This window comes from Pleurodeles waltl, chromosome 6 (genome assembly GCF_031143425.1).
Source record: "Pleurodeles waltl isolate 20211129_DDA chromosome 6, aPleWal1.hap1.20221129, whole genome shotgun sequence".
NCBI lineage: Eukaryota > Metazoa > Chordata > Amphibia > Caudata > Salamandridae > Pleurodeles > Pleurodeles waltl.
The window spans coordinates 955,188,344-955,206,473 of NC_090445.1; the positions used below are offsets into that span (position 1 = coordinate 955,188,344).

The window sequence follows — 18,130 nt, forward strand, 5'->3', positions numbered from 1 at the left end:
ATGCACTTTCAAGCTGCTTTGTATCACCCACAAAGCTATACATGGAACAGAACCACTTTTTATCAGAAACAAAATAACAAAATACATCCAACAAAGAAACCACCGCTCAAGATTGGCACCCCGCCTTAGAACACCACCATACAAGAAAAAGACTATAGGTGGTACATCCTTCTCAGTTCAAGCAGCCAAACTATGGAATTCATTACCCCCAACTATAAGAGCCACAGATAATTTTCTTGTCTTCAGAAAACTACTCAAGAGTTGGTTCTTTCCTTCATAACCACCATATTCAAACAACTATGGACTGCATATACCTCTGTTGATAAATATTTTTTCTGATTATGTGTATATTTCTAGTTATGTATAGTTCTTTAGAAAATATGTATTGCTACTATGTCATAACAATAAAATACACACACACTCTTTAAACCTGTTTGACTAAGTATATTTCCTCATGGTTCTATTTATGTATTGTATGTATATATATATATATATATATGTGTGTGTATCCATGTGTGTATGTGTGTGTGTGTGTGTGTGTGTGTGTGTGTGTGTATATATATATATATATATATGTATGTATGTGTGTATGTTGTTCTGTGCTTGGTATGTTTGTGGGTCATTGCATGGCTCCTGGGTGGTTTGTTATACTAGATATCTATGAATCCCTGCTCTCATCTTATTACACTTATCTACCCATCATCATATGTCATGTCTCTATCAATCTATCCTCCATTCCCACCCTGACTCATCCCAAATCCATTCCACTACTTTCATCTCCTAAATAACTCTGCCTAAGCTCTTCCTTCCGCTTCCACATCTAACTCACCAAACCTCACTCTACTACCATGACCTCCCAAACAACCCTACTAAATTTGCCCTCATTTATCTCACCCTGCTACTATGATCTCCCTAACCCTTCCACAGACTCTTCCCTCCTCCATCTCCCTTTACTCATCCCAAGCCTTTGGGATGAGTAAATGAGGGATATACTCACCAATTAACACTTCTGGATTTCTTTCCTCCTCCACCCCTCCATTACTCCAGTCAATCTTACTAACAAACTCTCATACCAGCGGCTCAAATTAACTCATAATAATACTAAAACTGTACTCATATTTTCCGATACTAATCCATCACAAATTCTTGTTGGGTTCCAGAGTAGCATGCTACTCACCGAAAAGCGCTTTGACGCCTCGTCAGGGGTAGTAAGCGCTATATAAATACTATTACAATACAATTACAATAAAGCAGCAACCAGTAGCCACTTTTCACTGGTGGCTGAAACCTTGACGCATTTTCAGGCTGACTGCAATGGAGCACGGGTCAGATACACCAAGCAAATTTATTGTGTTCAAAGATTTTACCTTAGGACTTAGGGAATGATTTAGAAATTGGTGGATGGAATACTTGATCACAAAAGTGACAGATATCCCATCTACTGTATTATGACCCCCATGGGATATGATGGGATCGTAATACAGCAGACAAGATATCTGTCACATTTGTGATGGAGTATTCCCCTACGCTAAGTTCTAAATCAGGCCCGTGGTCTCTGATATGGAAATCAAAATCCATCAGTGAGGCAAGGTTACATAGGGTTTCTATGAAAGTCCTTTAGAAACTGGATAGCTTTTGGATGAGGTCCCGCTGAAGGCATTGTTTTGGATGGAAATGCTACCAGCAGGGAACAGTCAAAAGTTTGTAGCCAAGGAAGTCCTCGAGTTGGCCAGATACTTTTTTCCCCTTTGCCCAGTCAAGTTTGCTACTTTGTATCTTTTTTGGGCCTCAGAATCCTCCAGCAGGAACAGGCTGCAGGCTGTATCCAACAATGAATTCCGTGAGGCTGTATACCTTCTCATGGAGGGCCCACCGAAATGGATTTGCTGTGACGGAGAGGCTCCAAGTTGGACAAACCTATTTTTTAGGCCAAACAAAATTGCTCCTTGGTAAAGCATTGCCTCAGCTGATTGGTGCTTGTTCTCTGGTGAATAGAAGCCAGAATTTTTCATAGTCCTTCAGCCTTTCGGGGATTATAGGAAAAGCCCAGTTAGACATATCCAAGGGTCCCAGCAGAAACCGTCAGCAGGGTTCAGTGCAGTTCCATTTGTAACAGGTCAGGTGGGCTCTTCAGAGAAAAGGCTTCTTGCAGCATGTGTCCTGGTGGCTAACCAGGAGGGTAACCAACTGACCTTTAGATTCCACTTTTGTGACATGGGTACAAGTGGGAACTGATACACCCCTTCCAATCTCCTCACAGGTCCTTAAGTAGCAGGTGTAGTCTTTCTTCTGTTCCTCTGGAAAGTGTTCTGGAGAGAGTGCCATGTGTTGTCACATTTATGGTTGGCACTAGCTAGTTAGTGGGGTGTATCCTGGCTCTTTCATAACCAATGGGGTATACGTTTACAGGGACAACCCTACCTACCTTTTCAGAAGTTCCTATTTGCCCTACTGCAAACAGTCCCACAGTGCACATTACTGCTACAATCCAAGCTGGAGAAACCTCTTTTCCCTTATGGAGGGCCCATGTGTCCATCTAGAGGTATGCCCAGGGAAATTAGTAGCTCCTTGTTTGTGGTCACTCACACTGATTCTCTGGGTAGCTTCTCTTCTGTTGAGTTTTGTACAAGCCTGGCCATGGGAAAATTGTTTGCTTTCCCCAGGTCTCACCTTACATTTACTTATAAATTATTGTCTCCACCACATACGTCTCTCTCGTTCATTCTTGAGCTCCACATCTCTGCATCTTGATTGAAGTGTGAATCATCTTATATGAACAATTTATAAATGTGGGCTGATCAGGAGGAGGGGAACTTTAATGTAGAAAAAGCAGCATAAGGGTTTTGACTTTCTTTTAAAAGTGTTAGTTTGTAATGCACTACAGACATGGTAAGGCACCTTATGAAAATACAATTGTAGGAAATGGTTCCATTAGTTGTGTTGCCTGCACAAGTAATTGGTTCACAATGTCTCCTTTTTGGGAACTAAGCACCGCATTGCAGTGCTTGACTCTCTCGGGGTAACAAAGGCAAAGCAGTCCAAGGACTAGTGAGGGGAGGTGATGTGGGCTAGTAATCACAATCCGCTGGCACTCAGTATTAACACTAAATACATGATTGTTCACTCAGTACATTTTCTTTAGAAAAAGGAAAAGTCAAATATTACCCACACACTGCTATATACTGTATCATAATTTACAAATAATTCATTAGACGGTTGGAAAATACCATACATGTTGTTGCATAATCACCTTTGATCTCCTAAAGGGTCATACAAAAATATAAGGGTTGTCTAAGTGGGTGAGAAACTTTACATTACTTCTACAATTGATCAAGCTAGGAATTCAACAAAGAGACTGTACAAAGCTCTACACAGCTTTGTAAAACCACATGCCTGCACTCTCACTACTCTGGCTTCTGGAAAATTATGCGATTCTTTAGCTAATTATTCTAAGAAAAAAATAACATAAACTCTAAGAAATTCTCAACCAGTCTAGAATTACCAAAGACAGAACCTGTTTTGAGCCAGCCTCCCCAAACACTGCCACTGCTTTGGATAAATTCGAGCAATGCTCCTTGGAGCAGGTATAGATGATGCTACCTCTGGCCAAATCAGGCTCTCCTCAAGATCTTTGCCGCCCTAGGATAACGGCCAGCCGAGCCAATCTCATTACAAGTAATGAGGCTTTTCAATCATACCCTAGCCTCAGCTAAACTGCCAGCTGAGTGGAAGTGTGAACAAGTATTCCTTATCCACAAAAAGCCCCCTGTAAATCCTGAAGTCCTTTCCAACTACCAACTGATCTCCCTTCTACCTCTGCTTGGAAAAACTCTAGAAAGCTATATCAATTAAACAGCTGGCAATCTTTCCGGAAAAACATAGGATCTTAGACCCCTCACAATAGGTATTCAGAGTGCTGCACAGTTCTGAGACTACATTAGTTGCAGTCACTGATACCTTCAGACTATCACCAGATGCAGGAACACCAGTCATGTTGGTATTACAGGACTTACCCGCAGCCTTTGATTCACTCTCTCACTCAGTCTTAATCTGACATGAGGCAAGAATATACAACAGAGTGCTACATTGGCTCAAGGACTAACTTGACAATCAAGCCCAAACTATCTGTCTTGGCTCCTTCAAATTGCAAAAGATGCCTATCAACAAAAGAGTCCCACAGGGTTTTTGCCTGAGCCCAAAACTATTTAACATCTATGTAGCTCATCTGGAACAATTTGTGAGATCATGTGGTTTTGAGATCATATCATATGCTGATGATACCCAACTTCTCATTTCTTTCAGGCCAGATCCAGAAAATTGAAAGTTCAGTTTTCGAGTTTCATGAGGGAAATCGCTGATTGGATGACCAACAACTGTCTCCAATTAAACTGCGAGAGCACTGAGATAGTGCTATTTAGCAAAGTACAGGCAATTTGGTCAGCTGACTGGTGGCATACAGAACTTGGTCCATCCACTTTCCATAAACAAGTGGTGAAAAATCTTGGCATAAAAATTGACCAAATGCTATCTATGAAAGATCAAGTCAACACAACCTGTGTCATCTGCTTTGCCACAATGCAGCTCTTAAAAAAGATTTTCCTTGACTTCCTTCCACATGTAGGAAAACCCAAGTCTAGGCACGTATGACCAGTCACTTGGACACTGGGATTTTACTGTTATTAGCAGCTAATGACACCCTACTGGCTAAACTCTAAGTTGTGCAGAACAAAGGCTGCATGGCTAATTTATAATCTTCCCACACAGTCTTTTTCTGCCTCTATCCTATAAAAAACATGCATTGGCTTCTTGTCAGAAAACAGGTAATCTTTAAGCTATGCTGCCTGATGCATAAGGCATTAGACAAAGGCCCTTCTTGTTTATCTTCATTCTAGACCCTACCTGTATCTGCCCACCAGACTGTTCAAAATAAAGCCCCTCATCAGGTTCCATGTTTAAGCACCTTCGGATTTGGTGGCAGATCCTTTTCATACTTAGCCCCTTTTCATGGGAAGAAACTTCCTTTTCATATCTTTCTCTGCTCTAATCTAATGAAATTTAAAAAGTTGGTAAAATGTGTATGTTCTAAAGTTTGTGAATAGCCTAAGTGTCACGATAATCCTTCAGGAGTGAGTCTTGTGCTATACCAAGCGTAAATATCATATCATATAAATTGGCTTGGACAAAGATTCAAAATCAACAAACCACATGTTAAATATATAATTTTGTATGCAATGCAAACATCAAATATAATCATGTAAAAATGCACTTATTACTGTTAATAAAGCATATTCACATTGCTCAATAGTATCTGTCAGGAAAATGTCAGTATAGCATTTTAAAATGAGCAAAACATGTGTCTGTGTGCTTGGTGTATATTTTAGTCCACATAGAATGAAATCATAAAAACAGCCTCTACAGGGCATCACTGTGATATCACATACAATGCAACCATAGATTTAGCCCCTAGAGTGTGCGGTACAACATGTGCCTTACTTTAGACATATTTAGGCTACAATAATTGTAGCCAAAGAACAAGCCCCTATAGGGCGCTGCACTCCTAGGTGGAGAGGAGAAGCACCAGCCTTCGGAGTGCTTTGAAATATTAAGAAAATCCTGAAAGGTCCAGGATTGTATGACCCTGCAAAACTTTTTAGCGAGGGGGAGCTGCTGCACTCCTGCAGCCATTCCCCTCCCCGTGCCTTCTTTTTGATGTTGGGGCCACCAGGAGCGGAGAAAATATGAAAATCCAGAAGCTCTGCGTGCCATTATGGGGTACTCCAGCCTGTAGCAGTGAATATGAGATGAGCAGCTTCCCCATTGTGCCGGGGAGAGTAGCTTCCTTTTTTCCATACAGCAATGCTTTTTATTTTTATTTGTAGGTGCCCAGTCCCACCTAGGCACCCCTATGCCTCCAAATGTTTTGGTCAGCCAAGGGAGCCCACCCCTCACTGCTCTGCTGGGTCCCAGGAAGCCAAGAGAACTGGCAACTTCTCCTTCCCTGCCTTCAGCAGACCTTCTCACCTCCAAAGCAGTGTGACCTGAAGGGAGTTGGTTCTCCTGACTCACTGCATCAGCCTTGCACCTAGTCATTGCCTCTGGGGACAGAAGTCCAGGGATTTCTCCCCAACTGGTCCTCAGGGTGTGCAAGGGGGCCAGTCTCACTGGCCCTTGGGGTGACTCACTGGTCTTGAGATCAGTTGGGGCAGAGTCCTTAGTCCTTTGATGGCATTAGGAGATTCCTCTTTCCAGTTCTCCATGGCTGCCCCGTAGTCTAGCGGAACAAAGCAGCAAAACACCAATCAAGGGAGCATCTTCCCCCTCTACAACAGTTTTTACAATGGAGTTGAAGGTTCCAGAAGCCAGGCACCACTAGGCAATCCTGGGAAGCCATGTCACCTCTCCACCCCTGTCCTAACCCCCTGCATAGCATGCTGGGACAGTTCAAGATGGTGTCATCTAGGAGACATTAGTCACATCTCCTCTGGGGCCTCAGCTCCACCCTTTGATGACTTCACTGCCAGGGCCTTTGTCACCCAATCTTCAAAGGGGAGCAGGCTCTCCTGTGTTGGCTCCAGAAGTCTGGTCTCTCTCCTTTGTTTAGTTTGGCTTGGCTGGCCCATCCCTAGCCCACTGTGACAGCTGATTGATTGATGCAGAGCCTTCATCTCCTCCCCTTTCCTCTTCAGGAGCTGAGTGAAACATTGTTAATTGTTATCTTTGTGTGGGAAGTCCTTTGTTTCTGCTGCTGGAGAGAAATGTAACTAACTTGGTAAAGCAAGGTGACAATATAATCCTGAGCTGAGACAGAGAAATATGACAATTCTGGATGACTCATAAGTTGTATAGATATCTAGGTACTCTAAAATGTGATTTTCTCACACAGGTTACACCTTATTTTGATACGTCTCTGGACTTTGTTGGCCAAAGGGAAGTAAAACTACACTCTAGGGCAGTATTACCCCTATGTGTATAAAAAAGTGTCACTACAGACAAAACAGTAAGTCATATTCACTTTCCGCATTAGTGTACACTAACATTATAAGGACTACCCAAGGTCAATATCTAAACCTGCAGAGTGCCCTTTGCGCCAGGTTACCTGTGTGCATTTACCAATCTGCACACAACAGTAGTCCCTCAGTAGCAGCCCGCTCACTTGTCTGTACATGTGTTCACATGTAACCAGCCAAGTGGCCCCTTACTCTTGTTGTGTAGCATACTGGTGGTATACACATGCAGTCCATTCCATTTGCCATATGATTACCAAAGGTGAGACACATGTAGTGAGACTCACCCACCTTAAAAAGTACAAAACCGGGTGATCCAAAAAGGAAAACAAAATCTGGGAGTATATAATGGGCGGAACCTTATTGCAACAACCATTTTCAGATACCATTCTCAATGAAGATATTAAAATCTCCAAATTGTTGGCAGCACTTCATCACTATAGCATGTTAATTCATTGAAAATAAAAAATAGAAACCCTTAATTATATTAAAAGAAATACAGTTTGATCTAGAAAAAAACAAAATATGAGCAGATGTTAAAAATAATAAAAAACTGTTTTTAGGCAAAAGCAATAGTTGATGACCCATATCGAATTTTGGTTAGGGGATATAGATATAATAATCACAAAGCATATCTAGTCCTACAGTTCCTAGTAAAATAAAAACTTAGGATGTATGAATAATTTTGTTTTAGAAAAAAGGGAATTACAAAAAAATGCTGAAAACTTTTGAGGATTGCAGCTGAGATTTGAGGTGACAATGGTAGAAGGAGCCAGGGTGAGAAACTTAAAAAATGGGTGAATGCATGTTTAGGGTTTTGTCTATCCCTAAGACAATGCAAAAATAAGATAGGAGTGAGAAAGGAGGAGGAGGCAGGAAGGGGGAAAAGTAGCAAAAAGAAGGGAAGGTGCTTCAAGAGATATCTCACCAGACAGCATTTTAAAAAACTGTTAAAAAACTGAGTAAAAGAAAATGGGAAAGGGGTAAAGAGAAAAATGATCTATATGATCCTCATGGAGAAACAGCAAGAACCAAAGGAATGATTTATATTTCGGCAGGCAAGATACCAAATGGTAGGTACTATTTAGCTTGGAATTTTCATTCAAGTGGTTAGGTGAAATTGGTTCTTATAATTTGTAAACTGTGAATGTGTTTGTATATATGATCACATAGCATCCTAAATTACACCTCAATGCCCATTTTAGATCTAAAAGAACATTGTTGCTTCCTTCGCATTATAATATTGTATAGCTTAAAATGTGTTTAGTATGGATGCTTCCAGATCAAAAACTTTTAAATAAGGCTCTTGTGCTTTCTGTAACCAAATGGGGTGTTTTTCTAACATGCTGGAGCCAATATTTCTGTATATTATCGATGCGAGGAGGCTTCTCAGCAGTTAGTTAATGTCTGCCAATAATTCTATAAAATTATAGAAAATAATGGTTATTTATTTCAGTATTTCAAGAAGTATATGTTAAACATCTCTCTGTAGCTGTGGAAGGTTCCTGAACCAACTGGCTGCTGCTGCTAAATATACCTTTGTATTGTGTTTTATGCACAGTCGTGAGGTCAGTTTAATTTATGTTTTGCAGGTCGTTCCTCACTGAGTCACTAACGGTTGATGGCTGCAGCCTCTTTCAGCCAAACTGTATACAAAACAAGTACCTTGTCCATGTTTTAAGGTTTGTAGAGAATGTTAGCGCATGGGTGGCTGCTGAAATCGTGTCAAGTCACAATCTCAAGGTTTGTATTCAGTTACATTTTATTACTTTGTCAGTGTCTTTATTATAATATTATAGTTATCAACAGTTCTTACCAATCTTTCTACTTTCTCTTCTCAATATCATTAGTATTAGTAGTAACACTATTAATTATGAGTGGAATAATAATTCAAATAAAAAATAGAATACGAATAATAAAATGGAGTAATTGATTGTGAATATTATTAATGATAATGCTAACAACACTATTATTCAATGTATTATTATTATTATTAGTATTATTATTATTATTAATATTATTATTATTATCATTTTGTTTGGGGAATTCCTGGAATGGGCATTGTGCTTATTGGATTATGTTTTGAGCTGTGAATGTACATACAAATCTATTTTATTGATAAAAGTTTTGAAGGTCCAGTAATAAATAGCGAGTGAGTTCCTAATGCTTGGCCATTTATGTAAGTGAGTTTCTGCTGTGACAATTTTAACAATAGACATTTACAGACAGTGTGTAAATATCACCTCTTGTCGCCCTTTTTTGCCTTTGCATAATATTTAGGAATGTATTTGTATTGTCTGTGATGCAGTGCTTAATTTGTAATAAAACGTAAGTGACAGGGCCCTGGTCAGGAGGCCACTGCAGCGTTTACTATCCATTAACCCCTGCTAGCACCACCAATTACACAATCAACACAACTACATACTATTGCACCCCACAAGTGAGACACTTCAGACTATTCCAGGCCCCCTATGCTATTAGAATGACTTTAGCACAAGATATGTCAGTTTTAATATAAATTGAATTAATAAACAACTGTTGTTGTGTTTATCTCTAACTTAGACAAACATCACCACCATGTGGCACACTCTCATAAGTGACGGTCTTGACAATTAAGTTCTGTGCTTTGATGCCAAGCATCAGATTTCACCGGCTCAAATTAAGCACCAATGGTCTCTTTAATTTCGTTTACCCAACGTTCCAATGTGGGTAATTCTGAATTTTCCTCCCTCAGGTGATAATGGTTTAGCTGTGCAAATTGATTCAAACTTAGGTATACGTTCAAGGTATTTATCAGGTTGGTGGTAAAACAAGTGTGTAGCTTCAAAAGTACTGTTCATCTGAGTTTATTTTTTTAAAGATTGTCAAAGATTGTACAATCAGTACTCAGTATTTCATTAGGATACATCTTAATGCAGCCTTGAATGCTATAACAGCCCTCTAACATGCATTCAAGGCATGTAGGTCTATTTTTTGTGAATCAAATGATGACTTTTACTATGTAATGTAATCCCAATAGGGCAAAAACAATTTGTAGAGATTAAAAGGTCAGCAAGATCAACGTATTTTCACTTGACAGTAATCATGTTCAAGTAATTGAATCTGGTATGAGTGTTTTAGAGAACAGAGGCATTATTCTGCAGTATTTTACAGATAGTATGTTACACTTTGGTAACAAAAAGTAAATATAGAGCAATAAACTATTGGCTTAATTAGGGTTAGAATAAAAGGGGTAAGACTGTAGCATGCTTCCATTTGTATATTGTAAGTTTCTCAGTAAGTGTGGCGTTTGCAGTACAATTATTGCCACTGATGTCTTGTCTTGTCTTGTCCCCTGACGATATCTGGCCGCATCTTGCATATTTCTTGAGATGCAGGTTTTCTAAACAATTTATGTGATCAAAAGCAGTATATGAATCTGTCTGTGGTCTATCTGCAGAACATATGCTGTTCCTAGGTATGAAGAATTTGGCCCAAAACATTGATGGGGAGCAATCAGAAACAGTATTTTAAAGAATTAAACACTCAAAGTAGCTGCTCAGGAAATCAGGTCTAGGGAGTTAACATTTCTGTGAGACTCATTGAAGCTGTTTTTAGTGAGTTCTTCTGAAAATACCATAAGAAAATACTCACACTTTCCTAAGAATATATTTACTGTGCTTATTCTTTCCATATAAACTTTTCCACAATTTTCACTTAGCGTACCTTATTATGTGCTGCTCAGCCAAAGGTGCTTGTATCAACTTCTACTATTCCCTGATCAGGGATCTCACAATAACCCCTGCAGCAAAGTTTATTTACCTAGTACGGCTCCACTTTTCTTGCAGCCCTTAGTACCCCCTTACCACCACCATGTGTAAAATATGACACACCATGGCACAGGGTCGGGGTCAAAAGCATCATTGTTTTATGCAATTGATGTACTGTGCAGGAGTAGTGCCAAAATTTTGGCGCTACTCCTGCGGAGTACATAGTGGCCCATTATTAATAATGTTATGCCCCCTTTTAACGGCTGCTTTAAGCAGGCGTTAAAAGTACTGAAAAGAATGGTGCAAGTAAATCTACATATTAGATTTCCATGCGCCATTTTTTTGGCCCCCGTAACGGGGGAATGCGCCCCTGGCATACATTATGCCTGGCACAGGCATAATGTGGCACAAGGGTTTCCAAAGTGGCGCAGTGCATGCATTGCATCACTTTGTAAATATGGTGCAGGGATAATGCCACTTTAGTGCCACCTTAGCGAGAAAAATAAATGATGCTATGGTGTTGCTAAGGTGGCGCTAGGGGCTCTTAAACCTGTCCCATAATATCACCAAAACAGCATATAAGTAACAGACACAACACAATACAAAATCCAACACCATTTTTTAAAAAATAGAGAATTTTTTTTCTTTACAGAACAACTAAATGACAAAAATCCAATGTAGGGAACCGGAGATATTAATTTTTAAAGATTAAATAAAGTGTGCACTCTAATGCCAAACAGCTTATAGCACCACACACAACTAATGGTCATGCTGGACTGGGACAAAGTCAAAGATTTAGACTGACAGCAATGGAGCTTGGGTAGGATGGGATGACCGTTAAAAGTCGCAGTTAAAAGTCTACCATCAAATATGGGCCCTCATTTACAAGAATCTGATGCATAGGCCCGATGAGTCAGGTTTCATGACCTGCCCAACGATTCCCTAATGATGCCATGGATGTGCTGTATTTACTATACAGAGCTACATTGCGCACGTTTCCACAGATGGGCCAGAAATTCTGATGTATTTATGGAGCTAAACTGATGCATTGCTGGACTAGCACTCTACGCTACTCCAGCAATGCATGGAAGGCTGCCATAGGAAAAAAGCCCTGCATCAGTTTAATACCTGCTCTGAGCAGGTGTTATATTTTTGATGCAATGAAGTCACAGTATGACGCAGTGAAATGCTGTAAATTTCACTGCGTCCGTTCTGCGTTGCTTTTTGCCCAGGAATGCCTACCTTGAATGCATTATACACACTCATGTATATTATGACGCAAAGTTTTACAAACTGACGCATGCGTCATTTTGTAAATATGGAGCAGTGTAAAGCAATGCTTAGCGCCACCGCTGCATCAGAAAAAATGACGCAGTGGTGGCGCAAAGGCCTTTTAAATGAGGCCCTTGGTATTTTTACTTGGGTTTTGCTCTTGATGACGGGGTCATCAGCGGGTCATAGGGCTTCTTGTTTCTAAAGTTCGAGTTGATGATAGTAGTCCATTGCAGCTGGATGAAAATACAGGTGTCAGATCCTCGGCATAGACGTGAGGAGGGTCATCCCTCTCCAGGTCAAGTTGGGCTCTGCCAGGAGCTTTTCTACCTGTTGCTGATCACGGTGTCTGCTCCTTTTCCTTTGAGTCAGGCACAGTCCTTTCTTTGTGGAGGCTTGCAAGTGTAGCAAGAGCAGTTTTTTTTGTTTGAGTGCAAGCTTTTTGTGATTATGTTTAAGGGTCCAGCAGGGAAGATCTTCTTCTTTAGCTCTAAGCAGAGCTCTGGGGAGCTCCTGTGGCTCTCCCATTGTTATTCTCCATTCTGGGCTAATGCGTTGGGGTTGCGGGACCCCAACCAATAGGGTTAAAGTCACCTCCCTTTGCTATGACCACTTCCTGCGAAATGTGGCATATTTCTGACCCAGAATGCACTGTTCTCCTAAAATCTAAGTGGAGGAAATCTCCCCTTGGTGTTTGTGTAAATCAGCCCAAAGGTGTGAGTAACAGTTCACTACATTCCCCTACCAGTCCATTTTCGGATCTAATTGAGGGGGGCATCTGTTGGAGGATCAAGAAAGTGAGGACTGGGCTGGGGCCTCTAAAATATGTTCTTCTGCCTTTGAAGTCCAGCTTATCTCCCAACCTCCTTTCTTTCCCTGCCTTCTCCAGCAAGCAAATCACCTCCCACCACAAGACTGTATTGTTGGCTGTATTGACCTCTTCACACCTACTCAGGGAGCAGCTTGACTCAAGCTGAAAAAGGTTGACCAATCACAAGAGGATGCTACAAGGCTGCTTTAGGGTAATTTCAGGATAGTAAGTTATAGACCTGCTTTTCTGTAATAGTTATAACAAATCTGACCTTGGTGAGCAGTTGGATGTATTGCAACTAAGATTTTGATACTTTGAATTATATTGCTAGCTAGTTCCCAAGTGAAGATAGACTTTATTAAAGTTTAATAAAGACTTCCCAATTTAGCCTGTGGGACTAGCAGCACTACAATAGGGAAAACAACTTTGGCTGTTTTTCCTTACCAGGGCATATAAAATATATTTTATATAGTCCCTGCTATTATGACAATGCACCCTCCCCTGGGGCACCTACGGTAGACCTTAGGGGTGACATAAGTATAAATAAAATGTTATGGACTTTGGAAGAACTTTTAATTCAAATATCAAATTTGGACACAGTTTTATTTTAAAACCAGCCTGCAATGCAGGCCTGGCTTTAAAATGACACTAGACACCACAGCAGAGCACACTTAAATACCTTAAGTCCACTGGCCAATTAGAATTATACAACACAAAAATAGGAAAATGGGGAAATATGATACTCATATAACTTTTGGAGTGCCATACCTGGGGATAATGCAAGGGTCCTTTTGTGGTGAGCGGTGGCATCAGTCCCTTGAAGACTGTGTGACTACAGGAAGGTGCCCCAACTCACACTTCATTTTCAGAGAAATCAGAGGAAAACGTGGCATTCTGTGTGTGGTTACTTTCAAGTGACATGTAAGGTTATGACATCCCGATGCTCTAGACTAAGATTATATGTACGGGTTGTACATAAGGTGGTATCTCAAAACCTGAGGAAGGCCAAACAACCCACCAGGGCGATGATGAGTGGCTGAAACATGTCAGCAAGAGAGCAGATAGCAGGGATGAAGGGGTACTAATATCCCCAGTTCATCACCGTGGTCGATCTTTTTAATCCTAACCAGGAAACCCATGAGTAAAAATTGTATAGGACTTCCATGGGATAGTTTTAGGCATATTTATTTGTTTGTCCTGCAGAGTAAATAACTACATATGTGTTTTGTATTGTCTTTCCCCCAATTCCTTTTGCTCCACTCCTGACATTGGCTAGTGTGGGATGTTGTAGCAAGCCCAGTGATGAAGCATGACACAATGAGTGGGTGAAGGCAATTTTTAAGAACCTTGCGTTATTCCAATGTATGGTACTCTAAAAGTCAGATGAGTATCATATTTCCTCCTTTTACTATTTTTATTTGTGTATGGTTAATTTAAGTAAGCGAGGATGGAAAAGGAGAAGTACATCTCTCCCCTTCTGTTGTGTGTAGAGACAATTAGAATTATAACAATGATCATATCCCGTTAGAGGACAGAACCCTCCCCCTGGGCCTGGTTAGCAAAGTCTAGGGCACTTTCAGAGTCTGTAACCACCAGCAGCATTAAAAAAATGGGGGTGATCAAGGCAATGACTTTTCTCCACTTTTGTTATGGGCATAAAATGCATATAATAGTCCTTTAAGGTTGCAATGCTAGCCTATGCTCACATGTCTTTCATGGGTGGAAGGCAGCTAGGCTGCTAGCATCACCAAATGAGCCTGTGTACATCATGCAAATGTCCCATTCCATTGTTAAGCAGATGATATCTAATTTTATGTGACATTTTCTTAAGACAAGGAATTCATTGCCCACGTTCTTGATGATATCCAGTTGGGTATGTCTCTAATGCACCTGAAGCTAAATCTGCTTGAAACAGAAATCCTCCTGATCTCTCCTTCAGACCGCTCCATCCCCGTGAAGCCTGCCTTATCGCTTTTTGTGGTAAACAGCTACCCTTTCACTGTAGGACAGGCTAAATCTCCTAGCTTCTTCAAAGGACAATAATTTAACCCTTCAATCACATATTAGCCCATTAGCCAAAGGGATGTATGATGTGTTCAGACAGTTAATAGGAAAGCCTTTTATTCCAGTCGATTATTCAAAATGAGTGATTCAGTGCTCATGGTATCACTGATGAACTACAGAAACTCCCACCTAGGAACTGCACATCTACATCTAAGTGTTCACAAAGTGCCTGTACACATTGGTTGCTTGACTGGCTACTTTTCTAGAAGAAAGTGTAATCACAGCTTCTCAGTCCCGGAGACACTGAAATGACTCCTCATTGAGGTAAGAGGTATCTACAAACTAGCTTGTATTAAAATAGGTATTTTCATTTTGTTAAGACTTCTAGTGGTCCCCGTTGCCAAGAACTCTGATCCTACTCCCACCCTCTACTACCCACCACAACCCTCCTACCCTTCAACATCAGCCTATGCATGCTACTCTTCTGCCTCACTGTACCACACTCCACCCAGGGAGTCTTCTCCTGTGCCTCCTATACACTCCCAAACTCACCTCTCCCAAACCGAGTCTAGACAGAACTCAGTACCTTCCATTGCACACTCAGATGGATCAAACACTACCCACATAGGACCACGCACTCATGCATGCTCCTCAACACCCACTCACTCTTGAAACATGCCAAGGAGCTTTGGGACCTGCTGTAAGACCATGCAATAGACCTTCTGTTCCTCCTGGAAACAAGGCGGAACACATCCTCCACACTGGACATTATTACAGCCTTCCCTTCTAGCTCCACAATCACAAAGCAAAACTGGCAGCATAAGCCCAGAGGAAAATCACAATTATATTCAAGGGCACCATCAGCTGTACCACAGACATATCCACTGACTACATAGAACACCTCATGTTCAAACTACACATCACAGCAAGCTTCCACCTGCACAGAACACTTGGCAGCAACATCACAAACTTTGTTGCACCCATCATCACAACTCTAGCACCTTTATCTTCCTCAGAGATCTCAACTTCTACCTGGAAGACTGCACCAACCTAAACTTGACTGAAAACTCAGCCTTACCCATCACATCAGAGTGCCAACTCATACAGCTGGAAACCTCCTGGACCCGATGTACACCTCCTTCAACAACATCACTATCAACAAGCCATCACTAATCTGCTGGACAGACCACACCTTCATCTTTTTTCACATACCTGTCTACAATGCCTTAGATCTACCACACCTGGACCTACCTGCCTCAGCTGGAAAAACATCACAGAGGAGGACTGAAATTTCACTTGTTATTTGCACCAGCCCAATACCAGTGGCAAACTGCACGAAGATATCCAAAACTTCAACAGCTGGATCACCTTATGCACTGACACCCTGGCTTCACTCAAGCTCAATGCAATGACAAGAGCAATACAGCAAGGCAGCTGGCACACAAAATAACTCAGACTGATGAAACTTCACTGCAAGCGACTGAAGCATAAAGGGAGAATGAGCCAAGATGCCATTGACAAAGACATTTTCAAATATGCCCTGAGACACTATCACCAACAGATCAGGAGCACATGGGCCATATCATTTGCAGACCGCATCAAAACCAGCAGCAAGAAAATATTCACCACCATAAAAGACTTCACCTTACCTTTAGTTGCCTCCACAACATACGCCACTTCCAGACATCTGCAACAAACTCTCAGAATTGTTTGTGAGAAGATCAGTTATATCTACTACAAATTCAACGCTCAACCTTACCCCATCTCCCTCTCGACTTGGCTTCTCATCACACTTAACATATGGACTTCCAGCTTATATCTTGCCATCACTATGAATGAGTCTGCCACCACTATGAAGTCCATCAACTTCATAGCACCGTGAAACCCCTGCTTCCACCAATCCTTCACCAAAGAACCCCTTCCTATCAGCAAAGCTCTAACACCCATCCTCAATGCCTGCATCAACCCAGCCATCTTCCTGAATGCTTTGAAACACACCTGGTCACGCCTCTGCTCCTAAAACCCTCACAAGATCCAGCCACACTTGCCAACTAGAATAGGAGGAGCACTCTTTACCCCAGAATCCCCAAGCAACTCACCAGAAGACTACAAACCATCCAGAACTTGGCAACCAGACTCATCCTCCATTTCCCATGAAGAGCACACAACACACTACTCTTCAGGCCTCTCCACTGGCTCCCTATACACAAACGTGCTGAGTTCAAACTCCTCACACATGGATTCAAGGCACTACACACAATATAGGTCCCATCTACCTAATCAGCTCCATCTCATCCTACCAACCATACAGACACCGCCACTCTGCTAGACTCTTACCGGGACACATCCCTTGCATACACAAAAACAAATCAGTTGGCTGGCCTTTCTCACACCTCTCCCCTAAAGCATGGAATGACCTCAGGAACCTCAGATCCTCCTCATCTCTTCTTGAGTTCCACAAGTAGCAGAGGACTTGGCTCTTTCAATAACACAACCTGCTCAGTGCCAGAGATTAGTGTGCTTTACAAATACAGATAATATAGCATTATTGTGCCAAAAAAAGGTTAATCTCAAGCAGCCAGTACCCCTTTTTGGAGCTTTGACACTGTTCTCTTGGGAGTTTCATCATTCAAGATGACAAAACACTAAAAACCGGTCTCTGAGAGTGTACCCAAGGTTTGAAACTCCATCATATTAACAATGAGGACACTATCTTTCTATGCAACCTTTAAAGAAAATTGTTTTCTCCTCTGCAGGGGCTGCAGTCACTAAATTCACACATTGCTTCTGTCCCCACTGCAGGAAACTCCTGTAAATAATGCTTGTATACAGCTATATTTAGATAGTGTTTGGTTATTGCTATGTTTAATGTTATTTTGTTTTTCCTTCTAGTCACATAATGATGGTACTTTGTTACAAGTCCTTATTTTGTTCACCATTTGTAACGGTTATATACCCCTATTGCTCTTGTAACTTGTTCCCATGTAAAGCTCTCTGTCACTCAGCGGTCCGTTCTATACAAAACTGCTAACAAATGGATGAATACATATGAATTTGAGTGGCTGGACACACACGGTAGTGGCCCGCATGCGACCAGCTCGTTTTGAAAATTGGGACCTTAGTGTATCGAGCATCACTTTTGCAGACTGTTATCTTTATTCAGCAAAGTGCCATTAAACCAAAAGGCAACTTTCGCTTCAATTAGTTTGAATAATTTTTACAATCTTACATTCTATGTATTTATAATGGCCAGTGTGTATTCGTTTTCATACCTAGAACCCATATATGTT

At 41.2% G+C, this 18,130-nt stretch overlaps 1 protein-coding gene across 1 annotated transcript in view; it reads left to right on the forward strand.

Annotated features, from left to right (window-relative positions):
- KNDC1 (kinase non-catalytic C-lobe domain containing 1) overlaps nucleotides 1–18,130 on the forward strand; it is a 523,355-nt gene that overhangs the window by 430,976 nt on the left and 74,249 nt on the right. The window contains exon 26 of the mRNA XM_069239773.1: nucleotides 8,597–8,747. Within this exon, the coding sequence (XP_069095874.1) occupies nucleotides 8,597–8,747 (151 nt within the window). The remainder of the gene's footprint in view (nucleotides 1–8,596; nucleotides 8,748–18,130) is intronic.